Source organism: Scyliorhinus torazame, chromosome 1, assembly GCF_047496885.1.
Source record: "Scyliorhinus torazame isolate Kashiwa2021f chromosome 1, sScyTor2.1, whole genome shotgun sequence".
NCBI classification, from domain to species: Eukaryota; Metazoa; Chordata; class Chondrichthyes; order Carcharhiniformes; family Scyliorhinidae; genus Scyliorhinus; species Scyliorhinus torazame.
In genome coordinates this window covers 112,762,200-112,777,083 of record NC_092707.1, presented here as the reverse complement: position 1 = coordinate 112,777,083, position 14,884 = coordinate 112,762,200, and the positions used below count along the sequence as shown (strand labels likewise).

General features: G+C 48.9%; 1 protein-coding gene across 2 annotated transcripts in view; it reads left to right on the top strand.

The window, feature by feature from the left end:
- sync (syncoilin, intermediate filament protein) overlaps window positions 1-14,884 on the top strand; it is a 91,387-nt gene that overhangs the window by 54,524 nt on the left and 21,979 nt on the right. For both annotated transcript variants that reach the window (XM_072500066.1, XM_072500074.1), the window contains exon 2: window positions 1,311-2,084. In XM_072500066.1, the coding sequence (XP_072356167.1) occupies window positions 1,311-2,084 (774 nt within the window). The remainder of the gene's footprint in view (window positions 1-1,310; window positions 2,085-14,884) is intronic.

Here is a 14,884-nt window from a genome sequence, read left to right as displayed (position 1 = left end):
GCAGGAAAGGATGTCCCGAAGCGTGGTACATTGGCGAGACCATGCAGACGCTGCGACAACGAATGAACGGACATCGTGCGACAATCACCAGGCAGGAATGTTCCCTTCCAGTCGGGGAACACTTCAGCAGTCAAGGACATTCAGCCTCTGATCTCCGGGTAAGCGTTCTCCAAGGCGGCCTTCAGGACGCGTGACAACGCAGAATCGCCGAGCAGAAACTTATAGCCAAGTTTCGCACACATGAGTGCGGCCTCAACCGGGACCTGGGGTTCATGTCGCATTACATTCACCCCCCACCATCTGGCCTGGGCTTGCAAAATCCTACCAACTGTCCTGGCTTGAGACAATTCACACCTCTTTAACCTGGGGTTACCCCATCTCTGGATCTGTAAACACTTAATTAACTGCAAATGCTCGCATTCTAAGCATTGTCTTGCATCTTTGAATTTGTCTATATATATGATTATGGAACATACCTCTTCATTCACCTCAGGAAGGAGCAGTGCTCTGAAAGCTAGTGTTTGAAACAAACATGGTGGACTTTAACCTGGTGTTGTAAGACTTCTTACTGTGCTCACCTCAGTCCAATGCCGGCATCTCCACATCTGATTGTAGGCGATATGCACACCTAGGAATTTCAAGCTGTCAACCATCTTCACCTCGGCACCATTGATGCAGGCAGGGGTGTGTATGATACTTCCCCTCCTGAAGCCAATGACCAGCTCTTTAGTTTTGCTGATATTGAGGGAGAGATTGTTGTTGTTACACCACGCCACTAGGTTACATACATAGATACATAGAAGATAGGCCATGGACCTGGCAATTCTCCAGGGGTTAATATCGGGAAGGCCGTGCATTTTACGCGGCTGCTAGCCCCTCACCGGTCGGAGCATCGGTGTGGGGGTGGCGCCAACGTTTTCATCGTAAAGCTAGACTCTTCCTCCGGACATAGCCTCAAAATCGGAGAATCAAGCCCATGGGGTTTAAGGTGGAGGTTGATGCCTCAAAGGAGGTGGGATGTGGAGAGCTTTTGTCCATAGTCCTCAGATTGGTGAATCCGCTGATTGGAAGGCAAATCCACTCACATGCATGTTGGTGATCTGAGGTTTTACTACATTGAAAGGCACTTTATAAATGCAAGTTTTGTTATATTTAATAGGAATTGTACTCTTTTAATGAACAATCACATCAAACTAAATAATGGTATATATTTTGGATGGAATACTTTCAATATCAAATGATTAATAAATTATTAACTATATAGACCTTAATCAGCATAAGTTAATAATTTGATATTTCTCTGATCCCAGGATACATTGAGTGAGTTTCAAGAGGACCCTCCCATGGAGATCATTAGGATTGTCGATTCATTGCAAGTGGTTGGAAAACATTTCCAGGAATGTATACAGAGTGTGGAAGAACTCCTGGAAGAAAGGGAGAATCTTATCAAAGAATTAATCTTCATGAAGGAACCAATGCATAACGAAATTGATGTCCTGAGGGGAGAACTCTTGAAGCTTCATCAAACTAAATCAAAGACAGCGATTGAATGTGACAACTTCAAGGAAGAAATAACATGCGCAAAAAAAAACCTGTTTGAGATCATTAAAGCCCAAATGACTTGTAACTATAAGCTGCATGTCAACAAACAAGCCCTTCCCCAAATGACATTACAACAGGAAGCGCTGGAATCCAAAGCTCAGGTACTTTCTGATGAACTGACTCGACTTAAAAATCATTGTCACCAAGAGAAAAACCAAATGATCTATCAGCTGGAAAATATTACAAAGAATATTCAAAGCTCGTCAAAACATCACCAAACAAGTGGGGAATTTCAAAGCGTTTTAGATGAACCTTGGCAATGGTTGGAGAAATACTATGAACCTAAACTGGGAAATCTCTTGAAATGGAACAAGAGCAGAACTGAATCACTACAACAAACGCAGCAGGAAATCCAAGATTTCATAAAACAATTGCAACCACTGCAGGAAGAGGCGACAAAGTTAAGCATCCAGCGACAATGCCTTGAACAACAGCTACAACTTATGCAGAGAAAATGGGCTGAGGACATTCTGCAATGTCAGGTAAGGAGACAGAATGGCACTCCACCTCGTGTGCGAGGTTGGGGCTGATACAACTGAAGGTGGTGTATGGAGCACACCTTACAAGGGCGAGGATGAGCCGGCTTTTTGAGGGGGTAGAAGATGTGTGTGAACATTGCGGGCGGGGGGCCCTGCGAATCACATACATATGTTTTGGCCCTGTCCAAAGCTAGAGGATTACTGGGAGGAGGTTTTTAGCGTAATCTCTAAAGTGGTGTACGTGAAACTGGACCCGGGCCCTCGGGAGGCCATATTTGGGGTGTCGGAAACGGTTGCAGAGGCAACTTTTGTAGCCTTCGCCTCGTTGATCGCCCGGAGGTGGATCCTGTTAAGGTGGAGATCAACCTCTCCACCCTGTGCCCTGGTGTGGTGGGGGGGACCTGCTGGAATTCTTGATGCTAGAAAAGGTCAAATTTGAACTGAGGGGAAGGATAGAGGGATTCTACAATTCATGGGCGTTATTCATTATGCACTTTTGAGAACTGGATTACATCGAACATTTGGGGGGGGGGGGGGTGGGGAGGTGCTGGGAGGGTTGGGGGGGGGCTTGTGTGTGTTAATGGTGACTATGGGTGATTTCTGATTCCTTTTTGTCATTTGTTTATGTTAACATGCGGGCTAATGTCTGGGGTTTGGTGGAAGGATGGGATCGTTATTGTTGATATGGGGATTGACATTACATTTGTTACTGATTATTGTTTATTGTTGGATGTCAGTTTGGGAGAAAATGTGAAAAAGGAGGAGAATAAAAATATTTTTTTTTAAAAAGGAGACAGAATGGCCGTAACAGTGGCTCCGTGGCAGTGTAACTGGTAGGTACCCCAAAGATGTGCTGGGGAATCTCCCCTCCCAGATGTTCCCAGGTAAGGTTTGCAAGGCAATTGCCCAAGAAGTGCAAACTTCCTCTGGACAATTGCCGTGGGGACCATTTTAAAATCAGAAATATCAGACTGTGTTAAATCAATAGCTACCCAGAAAACGTAGAGGAATTAAAACTATTTTGAGCTTCTGGGTAGCTATTTTACAGGCCCCACCGCCCTCCCACGGATCTCTCTCCACATCTCTGAGTCTGCACAGGAACACCCCACCCCTACTACCCTCTTTCTACAAGGGCACTCCGCCCCCCTCCCCCATGGGAATTCCCCCCCGCACAGAACTCCCCATCACTACACGAGTCTCCCACCTCCAAAGGCTTGACTTGTTACTTCCATAAATGCCATACAATCCCTACAATGCAGAATGAGACCATTCGGCCCATCAAGTCTACACAAACCTGGTGAAAGAGCACCCACCTAGGCCCACACCCATATCTCCGTAGACCCACAGCGCCACCCAATCTGCACATGTTTGGACACTAATCGTGCGATCTACCAGCCACGTCATGCCCGAGCAGGAGCACGACATGGCTGGTAGATGCTGGATGAGGCCTCAAGCAGGCTTCCCAGCAGTCACTATGCCTCCCGGGATCTACCCAAGTTCCGCGAGGCGGGAGACCAAGCTGTGCTCGCTTTAGTAGGTTTTAAACCTACTAAGGCCTGCTCACCTGGGATCTGCCGGCCTCCTGGCATCTGACAGCCTCCCCAGGGAGTCCCCAGCTGGGCGCCGTTCAGTACTGGTATACACAAGCGTGGGGCATAGTCAATCAGCCAAATTGCGCCAGGCGCGAGAGAACAAGCGGGCTGGTTAGATAGCAGGAGAAGCCGAAATCAGGAAATACGTTGGGGCGGCGTTCCGATCTAACCGACCCTCTCCTGTTGGTGAGATTTAGATCCTGCCACTGCGTTGCGGGAAACCAATAATCACCAATTATAACCAATCTCCATCCCATTAATGGGAAGGACCCCCCTATCAAACGGCCTCCCGTGATCTAACCGCCTCCCCAGCGAGCAGTCACTTGGGTGCCGTTTGTGAAGCTGACAGATTAGCTGTTGTGAGGATCAGAGGAGGTGAGTAGCCATCTTGGAAATTGGGTGGTCAGCCCGGGGGAACTGAGGCCACTACCCAGTGCGTGGCGAGGGAGTCTCCAGGAGAGGACGGGATAGTTCATGGGGACCGGCCATCATCAGTAGGGGGGTCACTATGGACTGGAGGGGTAGGTGGTCCACCGCCCATGGGCCTGGCATGCCCCACCCCCCTCGGATAATGTATACTCATAACGGGGGCAGCTCCAGCTGCTGCCTGTCCGTCTCACCGAACACAAGCGTATGCCTTGTTTGCCCGAGCAGCCGACTGCATAAACGTTGACCTGGCCCAAGCACAACAAGATGCGTGGCAGCAGGATTCTCCGCCACCGCGAGGCTGCTCCAGGTCCAGGGGGTAATAGATGGCACGCATGTTGCCTTGCACGCACCGGGTGGTCCGAGAATGGCCCCCATTAATAGAAGAGGTTCCAGCCCTGAACCTCCAGCTTGTGTGCAACCACCATCTGAAGATCATGCACATGTGTGCACGCTTTTCAGGGAGTGTGCATGACACTACATCCTGGGGCAGTCGGAGATCACTGGTGTCTTCAAGGGACACCCCAGGGTGACCGGTTGGCTCTTGGGGGATAAGGGTACCCGCTTATGAACTGAGTGATGACGTCAGTACGGAAGCCGGTGACTGATGCAGAGACCCGATATAACAAGGTCCATGTGGCGTTGTCATTGAGCGGGTATCGGACTGCTGAAAATGCGGTGCCAAACCCAGACCGCTCTGTTGCTGCACTGCAGTACATCCCCCGGAGGGACACCCACTTTGTGGTCGTCTGCTGTGCCCTCCACAACCTGGCGCAGCAGCGGGGCGATGTGCTGGAGGTGAAGGAACATGTGTCCACCTCTGAGGAAGATGAGGAGGTGCCAGACCAGGAAGAGCTGGAGGACAAGTTCGGGGAAGACCCGCTGGACCAGCCAGAGAATGGACGACCGGCGACAGCGGCAAGGGCGGCATGCCTAGAGGACCAGGGAGGCCTTCATCCATGCCCGCTTCACATTGGTCATGGCTTCGTCCGTCACCTCACCCCTTCTCCCCTTCCCACCCACTGTTCTACCACCACTCCCGCAAACCGGTCTACTTCACCCTCCCCCCCCTTCCCCGTCCCCTGACCCCCCCCCATCCCCCGTCCCCCTCGTCCCCCCCCACCTACCCACCCCCAGCAACACCCCCACCCAGACAGCAATCACTCACCTTCTTCTCCCGCCAACCTGCGACTGGGACATGCTCCACAGTGCCTTGACAAAACCCGCCAGCGACTGGGAAATGCTCTACAGCACCCAGAATGGTCCACCTGCATCTGGGAAACATTACCCAGCGACCAGGACATGCTGTCGAGGCACTCAGGCATGGTCGTCGCTGACTGAGCTATGTCATGGTGCTAACGTTGTGCTCCAGGCTCTGCACTGCGGTCGCCACCCTAGCAGTGTTGGCCTAAGTGCCAACCATTGCCGGCGCTACCTCCTGCGCCCGGAGCCTTTGGGACTCCTCCAATCGGTTATGGACCCGCTGGAGTGTCGCTGGCATCCCTCTCTGAATCTGTCAGCTGCTCCTATTGAATGCATCAGCTCTGCGATAATCTGGTCCAGAGGCTTGTCAACTCAGCTTAGCAGGGCTCTATATAAGAGAGAGGCATAAAGCGCACACGCAGTAAGCTTGCGCACGTGAAGTTGGAGACAGCCTGAGTGAGAAAGCCCGAAGTGAGGAGGTGCTTTTTCCCTTTCATTTTGTTTTCTTTCTTCTGGCTTTGTAACTGTTAATCTGCAGGGAGAGATCCAGAGAACATTTTGGGAAGGTAAGTGATATCAAGACCTTTTCAAATTGTGTGTGTGTGTGGGGGGGGGGGGGGGGGGCAAAATGACATCACAGTAAAGCTGTGACCTGATTGGCTGTTCGGGAATCTGTTAAATTTGAAAAAAAAATAACATTGAAAAAACTAATTAAACCTAATTAATTAAATAGGTAGAGGAGTAATTAAACCTGAGGGCAGAGATGAGTATTTAGCATTTGATTTTACAGTAAAAAGTTAGCGCCAGGGCCATTTAGTTAATTGTAACTTAATCTAATTACAATTTAAGTATTTATTTTGAATTAATTAACTAGTGCATAACTGTCACTCAGCGGGGTGCAGTGCTTTAACTGTGAGATATGGGAGGTCTGTGATGCTTTCAGCGTTCCAGTCAACTACGTCTGCAGCAAGTGAAACCACTGGCAGCTCCTCACAGACCACGTGGATTCAGGAGGAGGAGCAATCGGATGCACTTAGGAGCATGCAGGTGGCGGAATGCATCACAGATAGGAGTTACAGAGACGTGGTCACACCCAAGGTGCAGGCAGAAAGACAGGTGACCACTAGAAAGGGCAGGCAGTGAGTGCAGGAATCCCCTGTGGCAGTCCCCCTCTCTAACAGGTATACAGCTTTGGATACTGTTGGGAGGTATAGCCTATCAGGGGAAAACAACAGCAACCAGAACAGTGGCACCTCAACTGACTCTGTTGCTCAGCAGGGAAGGGCAAAGTGCAGGAGAGCAATAGCTACTGGGGACACTATCGTGACGGTCACAGATAGATGCTTCTGTGAGGACGTGAAAGAGACTCCAGGATGGTGTGTTGCCTTCCTGGTGCCAGGGTCCAGGATGTCTCTGAACCAACACAGGACATCCTGAAGGGGGAGGGTGAACAGTGTTGCCCTATAATGTTGTTGGTGAACCACAAGCCTTCCCTTATATCGACCAAATGACCACACAACCAGTTAGTTGTGTTCAAAAGATGGTTTATTTACATACACAAGAGTTATCAGCTACAATAACCTATACTTAACTTCAGGGTGACCTGCACTGTGCAAATGGATAAGGCCTTTATCCGGAATTCACTTGGCTGGTTCGAAGAAAGTGGCTCTGTCTGCTGGGCTCATCCGTCAGGTAGCGATTGTTGGTCTTGAACTTGGCTGGCTGTTCCTGCTGCAATTGGGTTGGCACAGGCCGGATCCAAAAGAGACAGAACACATGGCTGCGCTCTCTTTTATCCCCTTGGGATTTTGCACTCTTTGGAGCGGTCCTTAACCTTGGACCCAATAGTTCGACAGGGCTCTGATCACTGTCTTCGATTTCGGCCAATAAAGGGGCGGGTGCCTTGGTGGCTGGGCGGGTCCTTAGCGGTCATTGACCTTGGCAGTTCGGCTTTCTGAGTAAGGGGAGTGGCGCCGATCAGTCTGTGGCTGTACCGGTTGATTGATTGGAGTTCTATTGGCCTGGGAAAATGGGCCATTAAAATGCAAACGAGTGGGGGATTCAATCAGGTCTGGTTACCTGTATTTCAGATATACATAGGCTCTGTATCTGCCTGAGTCCTGGGTTGGCCATAATTCCCATGGTCCTTTGCAGGTGGCCATCTTAGATGGCTACATTCCGTCCTCTTGATCCTGAACACGAAGCGTGGTGGATCAAACTATCGATCCCTGTTCATCCTTGGTGGACCGGTCACCCTTGGTCAAGGCAAGGTTCTACTCTACTCTATCTACATTTACCTAATATTGCATTAATACATTCATAAATTAGTTCATCTCTAACAGTCACTATAATTTAGGTCACCATAAAACATTTAATTTATCCGCACAGTTGATCTCTAGCTAACGCTATCTAACCTACTCTCATGCTGCTGGTGGATATCAAAAAACCTATATACAGTACAAATTTTAAAACAGCAGCATCACATTTCTACTTAATCCTAATAAAGTTAAAGAGGCACATGGTTTATTGTTGGCAGCGATTGTTACGTGAGTTCATTTTGTTGAATTCCAAAGAAGGGGGATCGGACTGTATATATCGGGGAGCGGGAGGCTTTTGCTCGCCATTTACGGAGTCGGAGTGTCTGAATGACACTGCAGATTATTGCAATTACTAGAAGGGCCTCTACTATGTATGAAAGGGGGTTCCATTTGGCAATGTTTTTGCACCAGGTGGGGGTTTCGATGTCTGTCTTTATGTGTGGTGTAGTGTCCGGGCTGGGGGTGGTCTGTTGTGTGGTAGTGTTCGGGGCTGGTGTGGGGTTTGTAACAAGAGTCCGTTGCGTGCGCAGTTGCAGGAGTCCAGCGATGATCCAAACACATGTCAGCAGTCCTTGCTTCATCCTGTGTTTTCTGTTTTCCGTGTAATCCTGGGGGTGCAAGCATAGTATCTGTTATTATCTTTGGTTAATATCTCGTTTTATTAGTCTTTCTCTCCTTACGCCAATTACCCGTTATGATTGTCACCATGTGTGACTTCCTCATTTTCTTTTTCAAAATAACATTTTGGAGAGACAAGAAATGCAAAAAACTATATATTTTTTAAAGTACAGAGACTCTCGCAGCTTGTGGTCGATGCGGGGAGTGGTCGGACAATTTCTTCGACCAGTCTTTCTTTACTTGCAACCAGTGGTGGTTGAGGCTTATCTTAACCAGCCGAATTTCAGGGCGGCCAGTTTTATAGAGTTTTGTCCCAGGGCTCAGAGGTAGTTCATGTGTAGCAGCGTGTATAGCAGCAGTGATCAGCAACCAGTTGTGTCATACGTGTAAATAGCATGTGGGGAGCAACCAGGGGGTCGTGGGAGGTAAAGGAAAGAAGGGAGTACGGAACGTGGCAAAATGCAATCTTTATACCACAACCAAAGAGAGAGTAGAGAAGGTGAAACTAAGGCCTGCCAAAGGCAATGCAGAGTGTAGAGAACCATTCCAGAGTGTATGAAGTGAAGGGAACATGAGGTGTGTGTGTGGGTCGCTGCAGGATAAGAATAGATGGAATCCCCGGGTAGGGCGGGGGTTAGTGCCGTTACTCCACTACCCAAGCTTAACTGACCGGATGAATTTGGGGTCCTCAGGTAAGGTGTGGATCAGTGCCGTTACTCCCTACCTGGGTGACCTGGGTGGATGGTAAGAGTTTGTAGTTATGTGGAAACTTGTCATAAAGACTGGGAGAACAGTGATCTGTTTCTCAACAAACGTGTGCCTTTAACTGACATTGGGTATCGTACCCTCGAATCAGAAGAGTAATTTTGTGTTGGGCGACATGAATTAAAACCATGTAGTAGGAAAAAGAAGAAGGAAAAAGGCGGGCAGAACTTTGGACACCTTAATACTTAGACGGTGTCTCTTTCTCATCATCTGAACACCTCAGGGTTCTGTACCAAACAGTGTTGTAAAAGCATTACCGAAATGAGAGTCAGTATCTGAATCATCACCATCTCCCGGTTGCCAGACTTGCGTCTGCCGTTTCTGTGCCTTGGCCGCTTGGGTCGTCGGATAATCCGAATCATCGTGCCTTACTAGTCTGCAAGAGTTGTCGCGGTGCCAAAGAGGGGCTTGTTTTGCGTGAGGCGTAGGGGCGGTGGGAGTGGAGGGCAAGTTACTGTGGTCGGGCGGTGGCTGTGGCGGTGGCTGGAGGAGGGCATATGGGGGGTCAAAGATATCTAAGTCATGGTTCTGGGGGCTGGGGTGACTGGTGGCAGAGAGATCGTGCCAGTGTTCAGGGATAGTAATCAAATCCGGGAGGCTCTCGCTGTCGTCGGAGTCAAGTTCAAGGTGAAAGTCTGTACTTGTGGGTGGAGACAAGTTCAGGTCTGTGGGCGTGGACGAGGGATAAATGCTGACATGGTTGGGGAGGGTTGGCGTAGGGGTTTGACTAGGTTGTCGATGGGCGGGGCGTGATCGTCTCCTATTGCCAGAGAGATGTGGTGGCAGTGGTTACATTGTGATCCATAGACTTTGAGTTGGTTGATGTGGAACCAACCAGTTTTACCGTTGGGGTACGTTATCTTGTACACGGAGGGGCTCACTTTGTCGGAAATGGAGTAGGGTCCTGCAAATTTGGGGGAGAGGAAGGAACTGGGGTTGTAAAATTAAACCATTACTTGCTGCCCGACTGTGTGCTCTACGGGATGGATGGTTTTGTCAAAGCAGGCTTTACTCTGCTTCCTTCTAGCGCCTAATTGGACAGCTGCAGTGAGTTGTGCCGCTTTAATGTTATCTGTAACCTGTTGGACTGCTTTTTCGTGGGTGAAGGTGGTTACTGTGGGGCTTGCCAGATCGAGGCCTAATAAATATTCAATACCCTTCATGGGCCGTCCGGTCATGGGAGTGTGGGGGGTGAAACCTGTGGAACTGGAAACGGTGTTCCGAATAAACATGAGAGCAAATGGGAGGACTATGTCCCACATGGTATTGTACTGTTGCACCATCTTCCTAATGGTCGCTTTTAAAGTTTGATTCATTCTCTCAACAATGCTGCTGGATTGGGGGTGATGTGCTATATGGAATTTCTGCCTGATTCCAAAAATTGTTAAAACATTTTGCATGACTGCCGGTGAAGTGGGAACCTTGGTCTGTCTTAATGCTGCGGGGGAGACCCCAGCGTGTAAATACCTGTTGGGTCAAAATATTAGCGGTGGCCTTTGCTGCGTTTGTCCATGAGGGAAATGCTTCTACCCATTTAGTAAAGGTGTCGATTACAGCCGGCACGTACTTGAAACCATTTTTGCAAGGGGGAAGGGGCCAATGTAATCATAGATCATAGAATTTACAGTGCAGAAGGAGGCCATTCGGCCCATCGAGTCTGCACCGGCTCCTGGAAAGAGCACCCTACCCAAGGTCAACACCTCCACCCTATCCCCATAAACCAGTAACCCCACCCAACACTAAGGGCAGTTTTGGACACTAAGGGCAATTTATCATGGCGAATCTACCTAACCTGCACATCTTTGGACTGTGGGAGGAAACCGGAGCACCCGGAGGAAACCCACGCACACACAGGGAGGATGTGCAGACTCCGCACAGACAGCGACCCAAGCCGGAATCGAACCTGGGATCCTGGAGCTGTGAAGCAATTGTGCTATCCACAATGCTACTGTGCTGCCGATTTGCAAATTTGTCCAAGGGCCATTCACAGGTCGGGTGTGACGTAATTGTCCTTTCTTTGAGTAATGTTCAGGATTGTTTTGAGCACAGATAAGGCAATTCTCGACATAAGGGCTTACATCGCTTTTTAAATCGGGCCACCAACACAAAGGTCTTAAATGGGCAATGGTATTGTCTATCCCCTGATGTCCGTGTCCGTCATGAAATTGGTAAATGAGCTGGTTTCTGTCCTGGGTGGGGACCACATAAATTCCGTTTTTTTAAACTATGCAGTCCTGTACAGTCAGTGCGTCTTTCCATTTATCATAGAGGGCTGGAAAGGTGCCGTCTAAAACCTGTTTGAGGGTGTTGTATGCTTTTGGGGCTTGAGATAGATCCTCAATATTGGTCTGGGAAACCTGGACTAAGTTTATCGGTTCACTTTCGGGTGGCTGCCAGAAGTGACCATGGCGTGATCCTGCTTTGGCTAAGGCGTCTGCCTTCACATTACCGGGTGGGGACGAGCGATGATGGCTTCTTACTTTAATGACACCGTTTGTGCGATCTGAGGCTGTCTTGAGAATGTGCTTTAACAACGGGGCAGAGGGTAGGGCTTTTCCATCGGCTGAATCAAAACCAGGGGCAGGAATTCTGTTAAGCTGTTGCACACGTACAGGCTGTCCGAGTGTATGTCTGTGGGGGTTGGAAAAGAGTCGGGGTGCTGAATTACATAGGCTATGGCCGCGAGTTCTGCTGCTTGTGAACCTAGGTGGTCGGGCAATTTTAAAGAGATCTATTCTAGTGGGTGTCCCTGTGCGTCTTCCACGTAAATTCCACAACCAGTAATTCTAACTCCATTTTCGATTGTGGGCGAACTGTCTACATCAATTTTTTAAGCATCCCCTGTGGTTTGGGAATCCTGTGTCTTACTGCCTGCTCGTGGGTGTAATGACTTTGGGATAAAGGGTCCTGTGTGTTGTTGGGCTGCTATGATCTGGCACTCATGTGGGGTCCCTGCATATTGGAGATTATCGGCCAGGAATGTGTGGGTTTTGGTGCATTTCACCATAATGTCCCTGCCTTGTAATAGTAGTGTCGAGCAAGCTGCTCTGATTTGGCTGACTGAACCGTCCTTTAATCTACCATCTAGTAATAGTGACGTGGGGGTGTGCTCAGTCAAGATCGTGACTGGGTTGAAGCCTGTGATGTACGCAAAGTACTGTACTGCCCAAAAGACTGCAAGCAAGTGCCGTTCGCAGGCTGAGAGTCCTTGCTCTATGGGGTCTAACAATCTTGAGGCATAGGCTACGGGTCCTAAGTGATCGTGTCATTCTTGCAGGAGCACTGCTGATGGGGTTCGGTCCGTGGTTGCTACTTCTATGGCATAGGGCATGTCTGGGTCTGGAACATGTAAAGCGGGGGCTGTGTCTAGGGCACGTTTTAAATCATCAATGGCGTCTGTGTGCTGCGGAAGCCATTCCCATGGGGCGTTCTTTTTAAGGAGCTCTGAGAGTGGGGCTGCTTTGGTGGCAAAACCATCTATGTAATTTCTGCAATATCCTACCTAACCTAGGAATGACTGGAGTGCAGTGACATTTTGGGGCAGGGGCAATTTAACGATGGACTCGATCCGTTTTTGCTCAATTTCTCTCTTCCCGTGGGTGATGATGGTGCCTAAATAAAGAACCTTTTCCTTTAAAATCTGGGCCTTTTTGGGGTTTACCTTAAATCCGATTGATTGCAGTAGGCCTAGTAATTCCGATAAGAGCTCTACGTGTTCCTCTTTTGTGTCCGCTTGCAAGAGCAGATCGTCTACATACTGTATGAGGCATTCAGGTCGAGAAAATGTAGAAAGTCCGTTGGGCAATTGTCGGTGGAAAATGGAGGGGGAGTTGTGGAATCCTTGTGGGAGGCACGTCCACGTGTACTGCTGCCCTTGAAACGTAAATGCGAATTTACACTGGCAGGCCCTGTCTACCGGGATGGACCAAAAGCCATTGCTGATGTCCAGCACTGTGAAATATTTTGCTTGTACTCCCTGTTTGAGCATGGTCGCAGGACTCATGGCAACAGTGGGGGCAGTCAAAGGGGTTACCTTATTAAGTTCTCAGTAGTCGATTGTTAGTCGCCATGAACCATCGGGCTTTTTTACAGGCCAAATTGGGGCATTATTTGTGGATGCTGCGGGTCGAATAACTCCTTGGTCTAACAAACTATTAATAACCTTCTAAATCTCACCCTCAGCTTGCTGTGGGAAACAGTATTGCTTTTGCGGCATTGCATCGGGACCTGAAATCTTTACTGTACCTGGGATCTTCCCACAATCGTGTTTGTGTTGTGCAAACGAAGCTTTGTGTTTTATGGGGACCTCTCTAATCATCTGGTCTGCACTAATTGTTTGCAGATTAAACCAATAGTCCCCTACTGAGCAAGACCTGTTTTCATAATCCCCTACTGTGAGCGTAGCGGGAAACCTAGCTGTTTTAGCCATTCGTCATACACATTTGTTTACTGGGTCAAACAAAAGGTTATGGGTGCTCATAAAATCAATGCCTAAAATGTGCTCTGCGGTTTGAGGTAAGTCAACTAAAATGACGGGGTGTTTGGTGCTAATGTTCCCTATCTAAATGGGTACAGGAGCTGTGATATATCCTTGCTGTATGTGGCCGGTGAATTCACTCAGGGTGACGGTGTCTGTGGTGGGCCATTTGTCCTGTTGAAACATGGTGGAGGAGTTCAAAGTGGTGCGGGATCCTCCTGAGCCTCAAAGAAAATTGACTGTATGTCCCCGCACTGTGCCTGTAGCTACTGGTCTGCCTGATTTGTCCCAGCGTGTGTCACAGACCCAAGTTGGGGAGTCTGAGCACTGTCAATCTGTGGAGTTAAATGCTAAGTCGTCTGAATGGGTGCTAACATTAAGCATGGGCCTAACTTTGTTCCTAGGTGGGGGGTTTGGTTGTTGGTATCTTTGCTGGTTCAGGGGGTTTTGTCGGCAATCGCGGGCGTAATGTCCCATGTGGCCACAATTGTAACAACCTTGTGGTGCCTGTACTCTGGGGTGCTGTCCTTCATGTCTATCCTCGTTTATCCATGCTGGGTCCTGGCTAGTCCTAACTGGGTGCATGGTTGCTTCTATCTCATCCTGATCTGTCTGTCGGTGTAGTTTGTTCCCATGCTCTAGAAAGTTGTTTCAATACCCAAATTTCATTGTGTGTGTGGTCTGCGGGGTCGTAGTTTACACAAGCCTTTTGACCTGCGTCTGTGGCATGCGAGACTAAGGTGCGGGACATTTAGTGGTGTCCTCCTCATTTAGATGTGCGCAGTTCAATTGTCCGTAGACTGCCATGAAATGAATCCATAGACAACCAGCAAATGCGGTTGGATGCTCTCCCTTCTTTTGCCTGCAGTGATTTAAACCCTCGACTGGATCTCCTTTGTTATACCCGATGGCATCTAATATGGCTATTTTCATTTCCGGTAGGGTTCCTCCTGCTGCATTTTGGGGTTCGGTCAAAGCTGACCTTATGGTCTGGCTAAGGCTCATAACTATTAGGTTTACTTCCTCACTCTCATCTAGGCTGTACATAACCTTTTGTTTGCGCACTTCCCCAAAGAAGCAGCACGGGTCTGCGGTGGGCTAATGGACTAATTTTCATGCAAGCCTCTCTTAATTGGGTTCTGGATAGTGGGGTGGTGTAAACAATATCAGGCTCATCCTGATCCGATGACTTGCGTTGTGTGGTAACCGGATTCATGGGGGTCGAATTGTGAGTGGGGGGGTGTGCTGCCTGTGCAGTCGGTGGTGCGGGTGCTTTTCTTTTTGGGGCATGGGGGGCTCGATTTGGATTTCCTGTGTCCTCTACGTATCGTTGGGCATTTTCGTTTAACTCTTGCCAATCGGGAGCATCTTCTTTATCTAAATCCTGCCCTAAAGTGTACCTGA